Source organism: Bubalus kerabau, chromosome 9 (assembly GCF_029407905.1).
Source record: "Bubalus kerabau isolate K-KA32 ecotype Philippines breed swamp buffalo chromosome 9, PCC_UOA_SB_1v2, whole genome shotgun sequence".
Lineage (NCBI taxonomy): Eukaryota > Metazoa > Chordata > Mammalia > Artiodactyla > Bovidae > Bubalus > Bubalus kerabau.
Genome location: NC_073632.1, coordinates 110,253,182 through 110,267,889, shown reverse-complemented (window position 1 = coordinate 110,267,889; position 14,708 = coordinate 110,253,182). Strand labels below are relative to the sequence as shown.

Sequence of the window (14,708 nt, the reverse complement as noted above, 5' to 3'; positions counted from 1 at the left end):
CCTCCTCCAGGAGATCGTCCCAACCCAGGGATTGAACCTGCATCTCCTGCATTGCTGGCAGATGCTTCAGCCCTGAGCCACTGGGAAAGCTAATCAAAGGGTCTGGTATTGATGTTAACACTGGGAGTGAAACGATTGCTGATATCTTCTGAGTCACTTACACTGCATCTCTTTAGCTACTTGAGGTTTGCCCCGTCCTGGGGTTCAGGTTCACGGTTCTGCCAACACATCACTGTTGCTGCTGAAAGGTCGAGACAGCTTTCCTTTCGGTTCCGGAAATTCCCCTGCCCTGCCCGTCCCCACCACACTTCTGCCAGTAGGCATGAGTTGGTAGGGACACACCCCTGAGCCCGGGCCCCTCTGATCGTGGGGAAAGTGTCACATGACTGCCTTCCTCACAGTAACAGTTTGGAAGCCCTCCTGGCGGACGTGTCTTCTAAGAAGTATTTTGGGAGAGTGATGTCACCACGATGGTGACACAGGTCCTTCCTGACTTTGCTCCCCCGACAAGCAGGGCAACTGACCACCTTGGAGAGCGGGACAGCACTGAGCAAGCCCTGGAAGTCTGGGCGGAGGCTACAGCGCCCTGACCCCAGGGACCGGGAGACCGCGCGCCGGGTAAGAAAGTGGCCACAGGCTCGCGCGCTGCCCCTCCCCCCGCTGGCACCGCACCACGTGGAGGGGCCCCTTCGAGCCTCCAGACCCCCGAGTGGGACAAGACCTGGGGTGGGGGCAGCCTCCCCCCACCCGCCCCCAGCACTGTGCGCCGCTTTGCTGGGTGTGGTTTCGCCTGATTTAGATCCTCAGACTGGAGTTTTGCTGACCTAAGAGCTGTTTGCCCAGGTCCAGGCAGGAGCTGAGTCACGGCCCCGCCCGCTAACAGGCAGCCGGCCAGCCCTGTCTGACCAGGAGGCTGGCAAGGACTCCTGCAAGCTGTGCGCCCAGCTGCGCTCAAGCTGGGAGGCAGGCAGGCAGAGCAGGTGGCCCCCAGAGCAAAGCTGGGGACCAGTGTGGCCTGCCCTCTGCTGCCCACGGGCAGGGGACAAACTCAGGGCCAAGGTTGATGGCAGCTCGTTGCATCTCCAGGCTGGGGAGCCGACTAGGAAACTGAGGGTGGCCGGGAACAGCCCCTCCCTCCCGCCCAGGCAAGGGAGCTGGGCAAACCCCCACCCACGTGCAGGGTGCCTCCCAGCCCCATCTGACTGGAGGACCAGCAAGGGCTCCTGGAAGTTGTGTGGCCCAGCAGGGCTTGAGCTGAGAGGTGGGTGGGGCTGATGGTTTGCCAGTGACTGTCTGATCAGAAAGCTCAAGGTGCACGTCGGCTTCAGTTAAGAAAGCCCAGACCTTTCCTGGACTTAGAGTTGCTTTTCCAGCTGAGCCAGGGCAGGGACCCACAGGCCTGCTCATCACTGAATACAGGCTTCAGCCTGAGCGACCAGAGACCCACCCAGAGCACCCGGGAGCCACAAAGCCCATTCAACAGCCCCACGTGCAGGGGTCTTGGACACAGAGCACAGCCTGTAGCTTCCCCTGTCGGAAGACCAGAGAGGTCAGTGCACGCTCAGACCCAACTTGGGTCCCCAGGCTCACAGCAAGCATCATACTCAACGGTGAAAGGTTGAGAACTTCTCTAAGATTAGGAACAAGGCAAGCCTACTCTTCCCACTCCTATTCAACATAGTGTTGGGAGTCCTAGCAGATCAATCAAGCAAGAAAAAGAAGCAAAGCACATCAGAATTGTAAAGGGGAAAGAAAAACTGTCCTTATTTATATTTGATTTTATGTAAAGAAAATTCTAATGACTCAACCAAAAAAATTTAAGATTTCAGTAAAATTGCAGGATACAAACAAATAACATATAAAAATCAGCAGTGTTTCTATACACTGACAACAAATTTTCTGAAAGAGAAATAAAGAAATTGATCTCAAAATAGCAGCAAAAACAAAATCATTGGAAACAAATTTTACTAAGAAAGCAAAGGATCTCTACTCTGAAATCTACAAGACATCAAGGAGAGAAATTAAAGACACCAATAAATGGAAAGGTATTCTGTGTTCATGGATTAGAAGAATTAATTTTGTTAAAATAGCAATATTATCAAAATCTGCCTATAGATTCAATGCAATCCCTATCAAGATTCCAATGACATTTTTTTTTTACAGAAGTAGAAAAAACACCTCTAAAATTTATGTGAAACCACAAAAGGCCCTGAAGAGCCTAAGAAATCCTGAGAAAGAAGAACAAAGCAAGGGGAATCACACGTCCTGATTTCAAGCTATACTACAAAGCCATAGTCATCAAAATAGTGTGCAGCCAACATGATAACAGACAATTAGACCAATAGAACAGGCAGCCCGGAAATAAACCAAATCAAATACAGTCAGCATTTGACAAGGGAACCAAGGATACTCGATAGATGGTGCTGGAATCATTAGATATTCACAGGTAAAACAATGAAATAGGATCTATGTTTTACACCATTTCCCCAAATTAACTCAAGGTAGATTAAAAACTAATGGAAGTTCTGAAACTACAGAACTCCTAGAAGAAAACATGGGGAAATTCTCCCAGATGTGGATCTTGGCAATGATTTTTTGGATATGCCAAGGAAGGCACAAGCAACAAAATAAAAATTAAGCAAGTGGGAGGACGATAATCTAATAAGCTTCTGCACAGTCAAAGAAATCATCAACAAGGTGAAATGCCAACCTACGTGATGGGAAGAGTACATTTGTAAACCATACATCTGATAAAAGGCTAATATTCAAAATACATAAAGAACCCATATAAATTCAACAGTAGAAAATAAAATAACTCAATTAAAAAATGGGCAAAGGAACTGAGCATTCCTCCAGAGAAGATACACGAAAAGTGCTCATCATCACTAGTTGTCACAGAAATTCAAATTAAAACCACTGAAAGCATGTTGCTGGACCACAAAAGACGCCAGGATTCTTGCCTCTGGAGGAGAATTCAATCCGGGGCCAGAGACGAGGCTTGATCGCTCAGAGCTTTTGTGTAATAGAGTTTTATTAAAGTATAAAAGAGATAGAGAAAGCTTCTGACACAGACATCAGAAGGGGGATGGAGAGTGCCCCCTAGCTAGTGTTAGCAACGGAGTTATATACCTTTTAATTAGTTATTACAATGACTCAAAAGAATGTCTGGAGGTTGTAAAGATCTTACTAGACCTACTCCCATAATTTACATTTTAAGATAACAGGTTTAGCCAGAAGGTTTTTTCCAGAAACTGTCCTCAAGCAGGCTACATTATTGTTATATAATCCTAAGGAATGTATAGGGGGAAAAAAAGTTTTCCTTTCTTCCTCCTTGAGAACTCCAGACCCCTCTCTCCTCGGGGACCCCTGGACTTCTTATCCACCTGCCTAGGAATTGACTCTCTCACCACAAAGCGGTATCGGCTCACACCTGTTAGAACCACCATCAGCATAAAGACAGGAGGTGGCAAACACTGGCAAGAGCATGAGGAAGAGGGAAGCTTCATGTGCTGTGGGTTTTGAGCTGGTGCAGCCGCCATGGAGCACAGAGCAGGGCTCTCAGAAAACCATGACCACAGCTGCCTTTGGTCCAGAGATTACACTTCTGGGTGTTTACACTAAGAAAACGAAAACACTAACTTAGAAAGATATCTGCACCCTCAGGTGCATAGCCGCGTTATTTACAATAGCCAAGAAGTCAAGATAAGTTTTTATCAACAGACAAATGAATGAAGTTGTGGTATATATAATATACGTGTACATACACATACATGGAGAAGGAAATGGCAACCCACTCCCGTATTCTTGCCTGGAGAATTCCATGGACAGAGGAGCCTGGTGGGCTACAGTCCATGGGGTCACAGAGTCGGACACGACTGAGTGACTAGCACAAACACACTATACATTTATATAATGTATATATACAATTAATATAATGTCATACACAACATGAAAAGCACGGAGATCCTATGATTTGTGACAGCGTGGATGGACCTTGCCCTCAATTATGCTAAGTGAAGTCACAGAGAGAGGAAATACTGTATGAACTCATTTATATTGGGAATCTTTTTAGAAAAATTTAAAAACAAACTCATGAAAAAGAGGTCAGACTTATGATTACCAGAGGCAGAAGGTGGAGGGGGGAAGGACTGGAGAAAGGTGGTCTAAAAGTTCAAGCTTCTATCTACAAGATAAGTAAGTACTGTGATGTAACTGCCTCATGACTCTAGTTTTCACTGCTACTTGATACAAAGGAGTGTTATTAACAGAATGAACCTTTGGGATCTCATTATGAGGAAACCTTTAATTTTTTTCGTTTCTCTTTTCTTCTTATTGTATCCATATGAGAAGACGGGTGTTAGATGAACCTATTGTGACCATAATTTCACAATAGATGTAAATCGAACTGCACACCATCAGCTTACACAGTGATGTGTGTCAATTATTTATCAATAAAACTGGAGGGGAAAAAAGAAACATTTTTGTCTTGCTAGAGAGCAAGGTTGATTGCAAACCATCTGTTTCATTTTAAAAATCCCTCTTAAGACAAAGGGGAAACACCAAGAGGGAGACTGAAAAAACAAACCTGATAAAGCAATGATTTCAGTGATTGATTCCTGATTAAAAGAGGACAGTTAGGGGGCGGGGTGGAAGAGACCAGAAGCAGATCCCCGACGTGCCTCTGCACAGACTCACAGCTCCTCTGGAGACCCTGGTTGATGGTGAAACAGCTGGATCGGCAGCTACTGGGAGGTGCGCATGGAGCCAGTTAGAAAGTCCAGAAGGTCATTCTGGTAACTTTAAACAGCGAGTAGCAGAAGAAAACCCTAGGAAGGTCTTCTGATATCAAAAGATAAGTTTTTCATGGATAAAGACAGATCGGAATAGAAGTAAGCTAGAGTTGCTGAAGAATAAAAAGGATGTCAGATAATTGATAATAAGATTGGTGTGAAAAGTGCATGTCTTGCTAGGTATGACATTTTAAAAGACTTTTACTGGACTGTGGTTGCTTACGTCAGTTTCTGCCACACAGTGAAGTGAAGCAGCTATCTGTTGTTCAGTTGCCCAGTCGTGTCCGACTCTGCAACCTCATGGACTGCAGAGCGCCAGGCTTCCCTGTCCTTCACTTTGTTCCAAAGTTTGGGTAAACTCACGTTAACTGAGTCGGTGATGCCATCCAACCATCTCATCCTCTGCCTCCTGCTTCTCCTCTTGTCTTCCATCCTTCCCAGCATCCCAGGGTCTTTTCAAATGAGTCAGTTCTTCTCCTCAGGTGGCCAATGTATTGGAGCTTCAGCTTTAGCGTCAGTCTTTCCAATGAATATTCAGGACTGATCTCCTTTAGGACTGACTGGTTTGATCTCCTTGCAGACCAAGGGACTCTCAAGAGTCCTTGCCAGTACCACAATTCAAAAGCATCAATTCTTTGGTGTTCAGGCTTTTTTATGGTCCAAATCTCACATCTGTGCATGACTACTGGAAGATTGACTATTACATATAGCCCCTCTTTTGGGAATTTCCTTCTGATTTAGGTTACCGCAGAGCACTGTGTAGGAGAAGGCCATGGCACCCCACTCCAGTACTCTTGCCTGGAAAATCCCATGGATGGAGGAGCCTTGTGGGCTGCACTCCATGGGGTCACTAGGAGTCAGACACAACTGAGCGACTTCACTTTCACTTTTCACTTTCATACATTGGAGAAGGAAATGGCAACCCACTCCAGTGTTCTTGCCTGGAGGATCCCAAGGACGGGGGAGCCTGGTGGGCTGCCGTCTGTGGGGTCGCACAGAGTCGGACACGACTGAAGCGACTTAGCAGCAGGGCACTGTGTGTGTTCCCTGAGCCATACGGTAGGTTCTCATCAGTTATCTATTTCATACATAATGTCACTAGCTTATACGTGGGACATTTCTTGGAATATTGTCCCCGCTGATATCTTCAGTGAAAGTTGACATGTCATCTTAGCCAGTTAACATTCACTGGTGATCTGTGTCAAGGCTGCTCCAAGGGCTTTCCCAGTGATTATCTTCTTGAACTTCTGCAACCCTCCTTTTTCAAGAGGAAACTGAGATTTGAGGAGTCAGTGATCCGTCTGAGATGGTCCGGCTGAGAAGTTACAGGATCAGGGTCAGACCCTCAGACCTCGCTCATCTCTGTCGTCACCATCGCTTTTCGTAGACCGTGCTGCTCTCACGTCTTTGTGAGTGTGATAGTTTATGCTCAGTCAATCCCCAGAACTGTCATTTTCTGCAAAATGTTATTTCCATAGGAATAAGTTAAGCTGCAAGGAGAAGAACTTCATCATGCTGTTCATATGGTATGACTTGCTTCCCTGAACTGGGTCACCACCCCGGGTAACACTTACCTACACTGTAAGGTTTGCCTTATTAATCCAAACTAGATTAAAATAACTGTCTGCACAGAGCTTTCAAAACAGTCTTCAAACTCCAAGTTTTACTAATAATTGAATAGAATGACGCACAATCAGAAAGGCAAGCGATTTTGCTTGCTTATTGGCTGTGAGATATGAGATAAGCTCTTTAAACTCTAGACTGACCCTGTCCCATATGATCACCCTGGCCACATGTAGCCATTTAAATTTCTATTTTAATCAATTAAAATGAAATGCAACTATGGATTCACTTCCTCAGTTGCAATAACCATGTGGCTTTCAAGCACATAAAACATGGCTAGTGCCACTGAGGGGAGAAGGCAATGGCACCCCACTCCAGTACTCTTGCCTGGAAAATCCCATGGACGGAGGAGCCTGGTGGGCTGCAGTCCGTGAGGTCGCTAAGAGTCGGACACGACTGAGTGACTTCACTTTCACTTTTCACTTTCATGCATTGGAGAAGGAAATGGCAACCCACTCCAGTGTTCTTGCCTGGAGAATCCCAGGGACCGGGGAGCCTGGTGGGCTGCCGTCTATGGGGTCGCACCAAGTCGGACACGACTGAAGCGACTTAGCAGTGCCACTGAGGAAATGTACTCACAGTTGCATTTAATCTTAATTGATTAAAATAGAAATTTAAATGGCTGCTATATTGGATGGTGCAGAAAGTTCTCTTAGACAGCACTGGTCTAAATCTGAAATTCAAACCCCTCAAAGTCTTCTGATGCTGTTCCCTGTCTGGTAATGGGTCTAAGATCTAATGATAATTATCACTGTACCGTAAGTAAGACAGCATATAAAAGGCTTTGCAAGCTATAAAGTGTTATATAAATTCTGTTACCTTATTGCAGTGCTATAAAATCATTTAGTCTTTGACATACTAATACTTTGGCCCTTGGGTCTTACAATCATGTCAGCTCTTTTTCAGAAGTTGAATTATGGATCTTGAAGCTGACATGTATACTTTGTTCTTTAAGGTATTCACATATATCTAATTATGTAATGTAGGCAATTATACTATGTGATATGAAAATCATCACTTTCCCACATGGACCATATCTACTGGAAATTAACAGAAAAAAAGTTCTGGTCCACACAAGCTGATGAGAGTCCTAAGTGTCGCCTGGTTAGAAAGTGCAGAAAAGGCGAGTAACAGTGCTGGGGTGCCTCGTGGAGTCGGTGGTTATCAAGCTCATTAACTCTCAGCCGCCTCGGTGACTGCCGCACGCCTCACGCGGACTCCAGGACAGAACGTGACTTGTGGGTACCGGCTGCTCTCCCTGAGCCGGGCTGGTGTCTTTCAGGGAACTGCAGAGCCGCTCGGGCGTGACGCTCTCGGCCGGCGCCATGGAAGGGAACCTGAAGAACGTGCTCGTGCTGTCCTTTGGGTTTCTGCTGCTCTTCACTGCCTACGGAGGGCTGCAGAGCCTGCAGGTAGGTGTGCGACGGCCGCCTGACCTCCCCCTCGGGACAGCGAGGGACGTGGGGTGTGTGTCCGGGTCACCCTCCCCAGTCCTCTACACAGACGGCGGCTCCCAGTTCCGCGCGATTGCGCAGCTGCTGGTGTCTGACCCTGGGACGAGGAGAGCTGGACTTGGGCGAGGGGTTTGATAAAGTCTGCCTTGCCTTTTGTGGGTGAGACGAGACACAAGACTAATCCCTGTGAGTCTGTGGTCAGGGCAGTAACGCGAATTCATCGGAGGTCCGCATGGATTCCTGCTTGATCTGCCCCGGGTCGTTCCACTTTAAGTCTGACTTTTCACTGTGAATGAAGCCTCAGGGAACCGCCAGGGCTGGGCGGGAAGGGGCCAGTCATCATGCCCCTGGCGCCGCCTCCAGCAGCTCTGTGCCTTGGGTGCTGCCCCCAGTGAAGCGTTTGTAAGGTTTCTGATGACACGTGGCATGGTCTCGCAAGGTATGTCGGTCACGGACAAGGAGTAGGCAGCTCTGAGCGTGCGGTATTGAACCAGAATAGCGCATGGAAGGGGCTCCGAATCGGAGGGTCAAGACAGGAGTAGAGATTCAAACCTGTTCTCATTGTTACAGTGCAAACTCTGGACTTGTGGTTGATGAGGAAGCTCAAATTCAGCCCTGAACCCCAAGTTCCTGTTTCCTCATCTGGTCTCTATTCTGATTAAGCTCACAGAGAGTGAAATTTCAGCCCAGGGTGATGCCCAGAGTCAAGTTGAAGGGGAGGCACAGTCCCTTTCTTGCCAGGATCATCCATGACTTTGCAGACATTGCTCAGAGCTCTGGGATGTCGTGACATGCTAGCATGTGTGACGTGCCTGCGTTTTTGTGCTGCACTGAGCCCGTGTCGGATGTGGTGAGCGGCGTCTGGAAGGAGAGCTCAGCGAGAGTGTGGACCCATCAGCACCACCGTCCGCACAGGAGGAAGTTGGCCAGGCCACTCTCCTTGGGCCCTGGCATGGGCTGATGGGTCAGAATTCTCAGGGAGCAGTTGTGATCTCATTGACAGCTGATTGGCCCCTGGACTTAGCAGCCGGGGCAGAGAGGGGAGCATGCCTCAGGATGTGCCAGGACTCCCAGCTCGCCGGCTGGGACCACGGGACTCGAGGATACACGCGATCTGAGGGCCTCCCCAGGAGTCTGTCAGAGCGGCCTCTGTGTGGAGGGAGTGTGCAGTTGATGGGATGCCACGTTGGCCTCCCAGTCTTTCCCAGGGCGCCTGCTGGGGGCCCGCTGTCACTGGCGTGGCCTCCTCCTCAGAAGACCAGAGATGTTGGAGAACCAGACCTCCGACGTGTCATGGGAGGAGCACACCTACCCCCTCACCCCGCTCTGTCCCTGCTAATCAGGCCGTATCTCCTCACCCACTGATCCAGAGCATGTCGTGTCTGAACGCTTGCAGCCGGGCCTGGCTTAAGAAACAGCATGTAAGGACAGCACGGATGTGGCCTTCAGGGTGGCTGACTCCCACGTTGGAGGGGTCTGCCTGCCTCCATCACTTCCTTCTGCTTTCATCTGCTTGGCGTCATTCTCGGGCCCCAGAGAGGTACCAGAGGCGGCCATGCGCATGCTGGCGTCCCAGCCCTGGTCTGGATGTGGTCGTGCACTTGCCGGGGTTCCCGACACAGGTCTACACTGCCTCCCACACGAGCAGTCAGTCTCCTGTTTGTCGTTTGGGTCACAGTGTGAATGTCACCTTTCTCTTCCTCCTTCCCCGTGCCCGGGGTCCCATGTCTGGGAGAGGCAGCCCTGTGTGTGCACCCGGGGTCCTGTGGTTCACCCTGCACTGTGTGTGAATTCCACGAGGCTGGGCCCCCCACCACTGTGCCACTGTGTCCCTGCCTTAGACAGCGCTCAGCACGCTTGATGGCCATTTGGGGAGTGAAGTCGTTGACATGTGCTCATCTGCTTAAGCCCCCTCTGGGGTGCTCCACGGGCTTACAGATCCACTCCAGGTCCCCAGGACGGGGTCTGGGTCTCCCGCGGGTCTAGTCGTCCAGCCACATCTCCCTGGAAGAGAGCTTAGCGGCTCTGGCTGAAGCATCTGACTCTTCTGGGGTCTCTCCTCTCAGGATGGGGCCTCTGTAACCCACCCCCTAAACATCTGCCCCCCACTACACCTCCTGACGTTTCCCTGGTCACCCCCACGTCCTGCAGGTCTCACGCCTTCCAGAAAGTCTTCTGGCATGAGAAGGCCTGGCCTTCGTGTCCTCCTAGGAGCTTGGCCCCTGAGTCTCCCCGGCAGGGCTCACTGTCCCCTGCGGTGGCCTTTTGAGACATCACTGACATCTGACACCCGTGCAGGTGTTGTCTTTTCCTTGAGCAGCCCTGGAGCTGCGCATCAGTCGCCACGGTCCACGCTTGTGACTGATCAATCACCCGATCGACTTGCAGATCGAGCTGAGCGACCATTCTCACTGTTGAGTACAGGTCACTCCCACGGGCTTTTTCTTGGGCATGTATTTTGCAAGTTGGTTCTCCTCACATTTGCAAGGACAGGCCTTTGAATACGGTCACTCATGTAAGAGAGAGGGATTTGCTTTTGAAAATCGTTTCCCGTGTTGAATGTTGAGATCCAGCTTCCTTCCCAGAGGTGGGCAGTGGAGCGCTATGGTCAGTAACAGACATATTTGCTGATTGGCCGTGGGGCTGTGGGGGGGAAGGACATTCTAATGCAGAGCCCTGATGCCAGCTTCTCATTCGCACACGAAGGGGAAAGCTCACCAGTCAGGAGGCATCAGGCTCAAGTGTTAAGCAAGTAAGGGGCCCTGGCTGAGCCTGTTCTCTCTCTCCATGCTCCAGGAGACTAGTTATGAGCAGAAATTTCCAGGTAACCCTCACTTCACAGCAGACTATTCGACTTCTGACTTCCAACCAGATTTAGAATTTTAATGGGTCCAGTTCTTATTTTCAGTGTCAGTTAATTGGCCAACACGATTAAGTACCTACTGGGGGCAAGGCACTTGGGGAGAGTCAGAAAAAGCTCACCCCGCTTGAACTCAAGACCCTCGAAGACCTTTGACCTGCGCTTGGAGAAAGGGCACCACCTGGACAGAGGCGGATGGTCAGAGGGCGGGGCGGCTACCCTGAGGAAAAGAGCCCGTCCTGGAGTGAGAGCTCGGCCTGCGGGCCTGCAGTCTGCGGGGGGACTTCAGAGCGCCCGCGGGTGGGTGGGCCTCTGCTGTCTTTCTCGCGGGTGGGAAGGAAGGTGAACGGTGCCGCTGTTTACGTCTGGGTTTGGGGTCATCTGGACTAGTTAGCCGGGTGTGCGACTCACACGGTGCGCGTCTCTCCTGAGGGGGGAGGGCCACCGTCCCAGCTGGAGGAGAAGGGACGCGGGAGCTCTCAGTTCAGTGTCTGCCTGCTGCTGACACTCAAGCCGAGGTGGTTTCCTGAGTCTGGGGCTCTGGCTTCTGCCGGGGAGGGACCCTGTCGGGGTCACGTTTCTCCTCTGCTGTCTGGTCAGTGGCCTGGAGCCCAGCAGGCGTCCCTCCACGAATGACTGCAGGGTCGGGCTGAGCAGGACATGGAGGAGGAGGAAACAGGGCCAGGAGGACCCTGGAGAGGGACGGTCTGGCTGCCGGGGGAGCACTTATCTTCTACCCCCCTCCTCCCCCTTCTCTCCCCTCCTCCCCACCCCCTCCCCTTCCTTCTATTCCCCGTCCTCCCCCTCCTCTCTCCCCTCCCCCTCCTTTTGCTCCCTCCTCCTCCCAACCTCCCCAGCCCCTCTCCCTCCTCCCATTCCCCATCCCTCCCTCTCCTCCCCCTCCCCACCTCCTCCCCCTCCTCCCCACTCCCTCCCCCTCCTCCCATTCCCCATCCCTCCCTCTCCTCCCCCTCCTCCTCCCCACCTCCTCCCCTCCTCCCCACCCTCTCCGCCTCCTCCCCACCCCCCCTCCAATTCCCCATCCTCCTCCTCTCTCCCCTCCTCCCATTCCCCATCCTCCCCCTTTCCTCCCCCTCCTTTTTTCTCCCTCTTCCCCTCCCCCTCCCCTCCTCTCCTCCTTTCCTTTTATAAGTGAAATAAATAGAAGAAGCAATAGGGCTGGTTCTTCTTTCACAGCAAAAACCAAACGTCATCCCTGCCATGGCCCTTGCCAAGCGGGTCTGGTACCTGTCTGACCTTTTGGCCCCTTCACACTCAGGGCGCTAAGCACTCAAGTGAAAAACAACAGCACTGAGAAGCGTGCATCTGTGTCTACACAGCCTCAGACCGGAGCTCCTTGCTCAGCCGCAATGCTCATCTCCCGAGTAGCCTGGGGCCACCAGGCCACCAGGGCTGCCGGCGCCTGGACGCCCTCTCCCCTCTCACCAGGGGGCGGGGTGGGGGGGTGCTGCGGAAACCTGAGCCCCCTACCCCGGCCGCCCCGAGGTCTCTGAGCTGCCGGGGGCCCTGGGCTGCCAGTCCCTAATCCACTGCCATCTCCTCTGCCCCCGTCCCTCGGCTGGAGGAGAGGAAGCCTGCCGCTGGGCCTCGGGGGTGGGGGGCGGCCCCGAGTGCCTGGCTCTGGCCTCGGACGCTGACGGCCGGTCGTGTCCCGCAGAGCAGCCTGTACAGCGAGGAAGGCCTGGGCGTGGCGGCGCTCAGCACGCTCTACAGCGGCATGCTGCTGTCCTCCATGTTCCTGCCGCCCATCCTCATCGGGAAGCTCGGCTGCAAGTGGACCCTCGTGCTCGCCATGTGCTGCTACGTGGCCTTCTCGCTGGGCAACTTCTACGCCAGCTGGTACGCCCGCTCCCAGCCACTGCCCGCACCCTGCCCCGCGCTGGGGGCAGGCCGTGGCCGCGTCCCCTGCTCTCCCCTCTGCTAGGCCGTGCTCCCCTGACCGCCATCCCCCTCCCCGCCTGATCTCTCCTCGGGCCCCCAGCTTCCCTCCAGGGCCAGGGAGGGCACTTTCATGGCCCCAGCAACGAGGGGGAGAAGCTGCCTAAGCTGTGGAGGGTGAATTTCAGGGAGACCGAGCAGAGTGTGACCTGGGCCAGACCTCACACGCTCACCCCATCACAGAGAGTGCATGTGGCAGGGCTGGAGCCGGTGTCCCGGGCTGCACCTGAGCTCTGCCTGCTCCAGGATGGACAGGGACCCTCAAGGGACCCTTGTTCCCAGGGGCAGGCTGCTCAAGCGTCTCCTAGAGGGACACCCCTTGTCAGCCAGGATGTACTCATGTACTGTGAAGTCATGTCCCACTCTTTGAGACCCTGTGGACTGCACCCCCCCAGGCTCCTCTGTCCGTGGGATTCTCCAGGCAAGAATACTGAAGTGGGTTGTCACTGCCTACTCCAGGGGGTCTTCCCAACCCGGGGATCAAACCCACTTCTCCTGCACTGCAGGTGGGGTCTTTACCGCTGAGCCGTCAGAGAAGCACACGGATATGATGGCTTCACGTCATTCCTTCTCTTGTTACCAGAGTTCTCAGACGGGATCCTTACTGCAGAGAGTGACAGACAGGGAGATGGGTGGATAGATGGATAATAAACCAGGTTTAATCTTCTGCCATTAGAATATCTAGAACCCGCCCAGTATTATCTGTGGTCCCAGCTCGCTGTAGCTGCTTCCAAGCTCAAAAACACTGACACCAAATTTCACTCTTGCAAATGATCCTGAACCAGAAAACTGTCTGATTTTCTCATTTGTCTGAGTCTGAGGACGACTCAGTCAAGCTGACCAACCCAACAACAAGTGACACTTCCCTGGGCCAGGCCAGGAGCTTCCTCCTCCTCAGACAGAGGGAGGGAGGAAGGGGCCAAGGCAGCCCAGGTCCACTTTCGTCTCTCAGGTACACTTTGATCCCCACCTCCATCCTGGTGGGGCTTGGAGCCGCCGCCCTGTGGTCTGCACAGGGCACCTACCTCACCATCGTGGGCAACATGCAGGCGCGGAAGACGGGACAAGTCGGCAAAGACGTGGTCAACCAGTACTTTGGCATCTTCTTTCTCATATTCCAGTCGTCTGGCGTGTGGGGCAACTTGATCTCATCTCTCGTGTTTGGCCAGACGCCCACTCAAGGTAAGAGGAAGTGGGGACCACCCAGGGCCCCTGGCCCCTCCCCTCATGTCCTCATTCGGGACATGGGCAGTTGTCACATGGGCCCCAAGACCTGCTTCTCAGACTGTCCCCTCCCCAGCTCCTGCCTGGACAGTCTGGGTGGGTCTGAGGGCCCGTCTGGTCCCCGGGTGCCTTGGCCGCCGCTCCTTAGGGAGGGTGCCCTGGGAACTGAGGCTCACTACCTGTGGAGTGCAAGTTCATGGAGTCCTTCAGTTCAGTTCAGTTCAGTGGCTCAGTCGTGTCCGACTCTTTGCAACCCATGGACCGCAGCACGCCAGGCCTCGCTGTCCATCACCAACTCCCAGAGTTTACTCAAACTCATGTCCATTGAGTTGGTGATGCCATCCAACCATCTCATCGTCTGTCATCTCCTTCTCCTCCCGCCTTCAATCTTTCCCAGCATCAGGATCTTTTCAAGTGAATCAGTTCTTCACATCAGGTGGCCAAAGTATTGGAGTTTCAGCTTCAGCATCAGTCCTTCCAACGAATATTCAAGACTGATTTCCTTTAGGATGGACTGGTTGGATCTCCTTGCAGTCCAAGGGACTCTCAAGAGTCTTTTCCAACACCACAGTTTAAAAGCATCAATTCCTTGGCACTCAGCTTTCTTTATGGTCCAACTCTCACATCCATACACATCCATGGAGTCCTTACTATCCTATAGACTAAGAATGGTTTCCGTGAATTTATTTTCATGCTGAATCAATTCATTCACCAGCGTTTTCAATATTACACAAAAGGCCACTATCCCCAGCAGATTTGAACACTTGATGACCAGGGTCTTAACTTTTCTCTCTGCCC

General features: G+C 52.0%; 1 protein-coding gene across 4 annotated transcripts in view; it reads left to right on the top strand.

Annotated features, from left to right (window-relative positions):
• The first annotated feature begins 414 nt into the window (after positions 1–414).
• UNC93A (unc-93 homolog A) overlaps positions 415–14,708 on the top strand; it is a 28,583-nt gene continuing 14,289 nt past the window's right edge. The window contains exons 1-4 of one of the 4 annotated variants that reach the window (XM_055536192.1): positions 415–618; positions 7,696–7,825; positions 12,411–12,587; positions 13,808–13,868. In XM_055536192.1, the coding sequence (XP_055392167.1) occupies positions 7,739–7,825; positions 12,411–12,587; positions 13,808–13,868 (325 nt within the window). In that variant the 5' untranslated portion in view covers positions 415–618; positions 7,696–7,738. Of the gene's footprint in view, positions 619–7,695; positions 7,826–12,405; positions 12,588–13,638; positions 13,869–14,708 lie in introns of those variants that run through there. The other 3 variants (XM_055536190.1, XM_055536189.1, XM_055536191.1) reach the window with 3 other exon arrangements.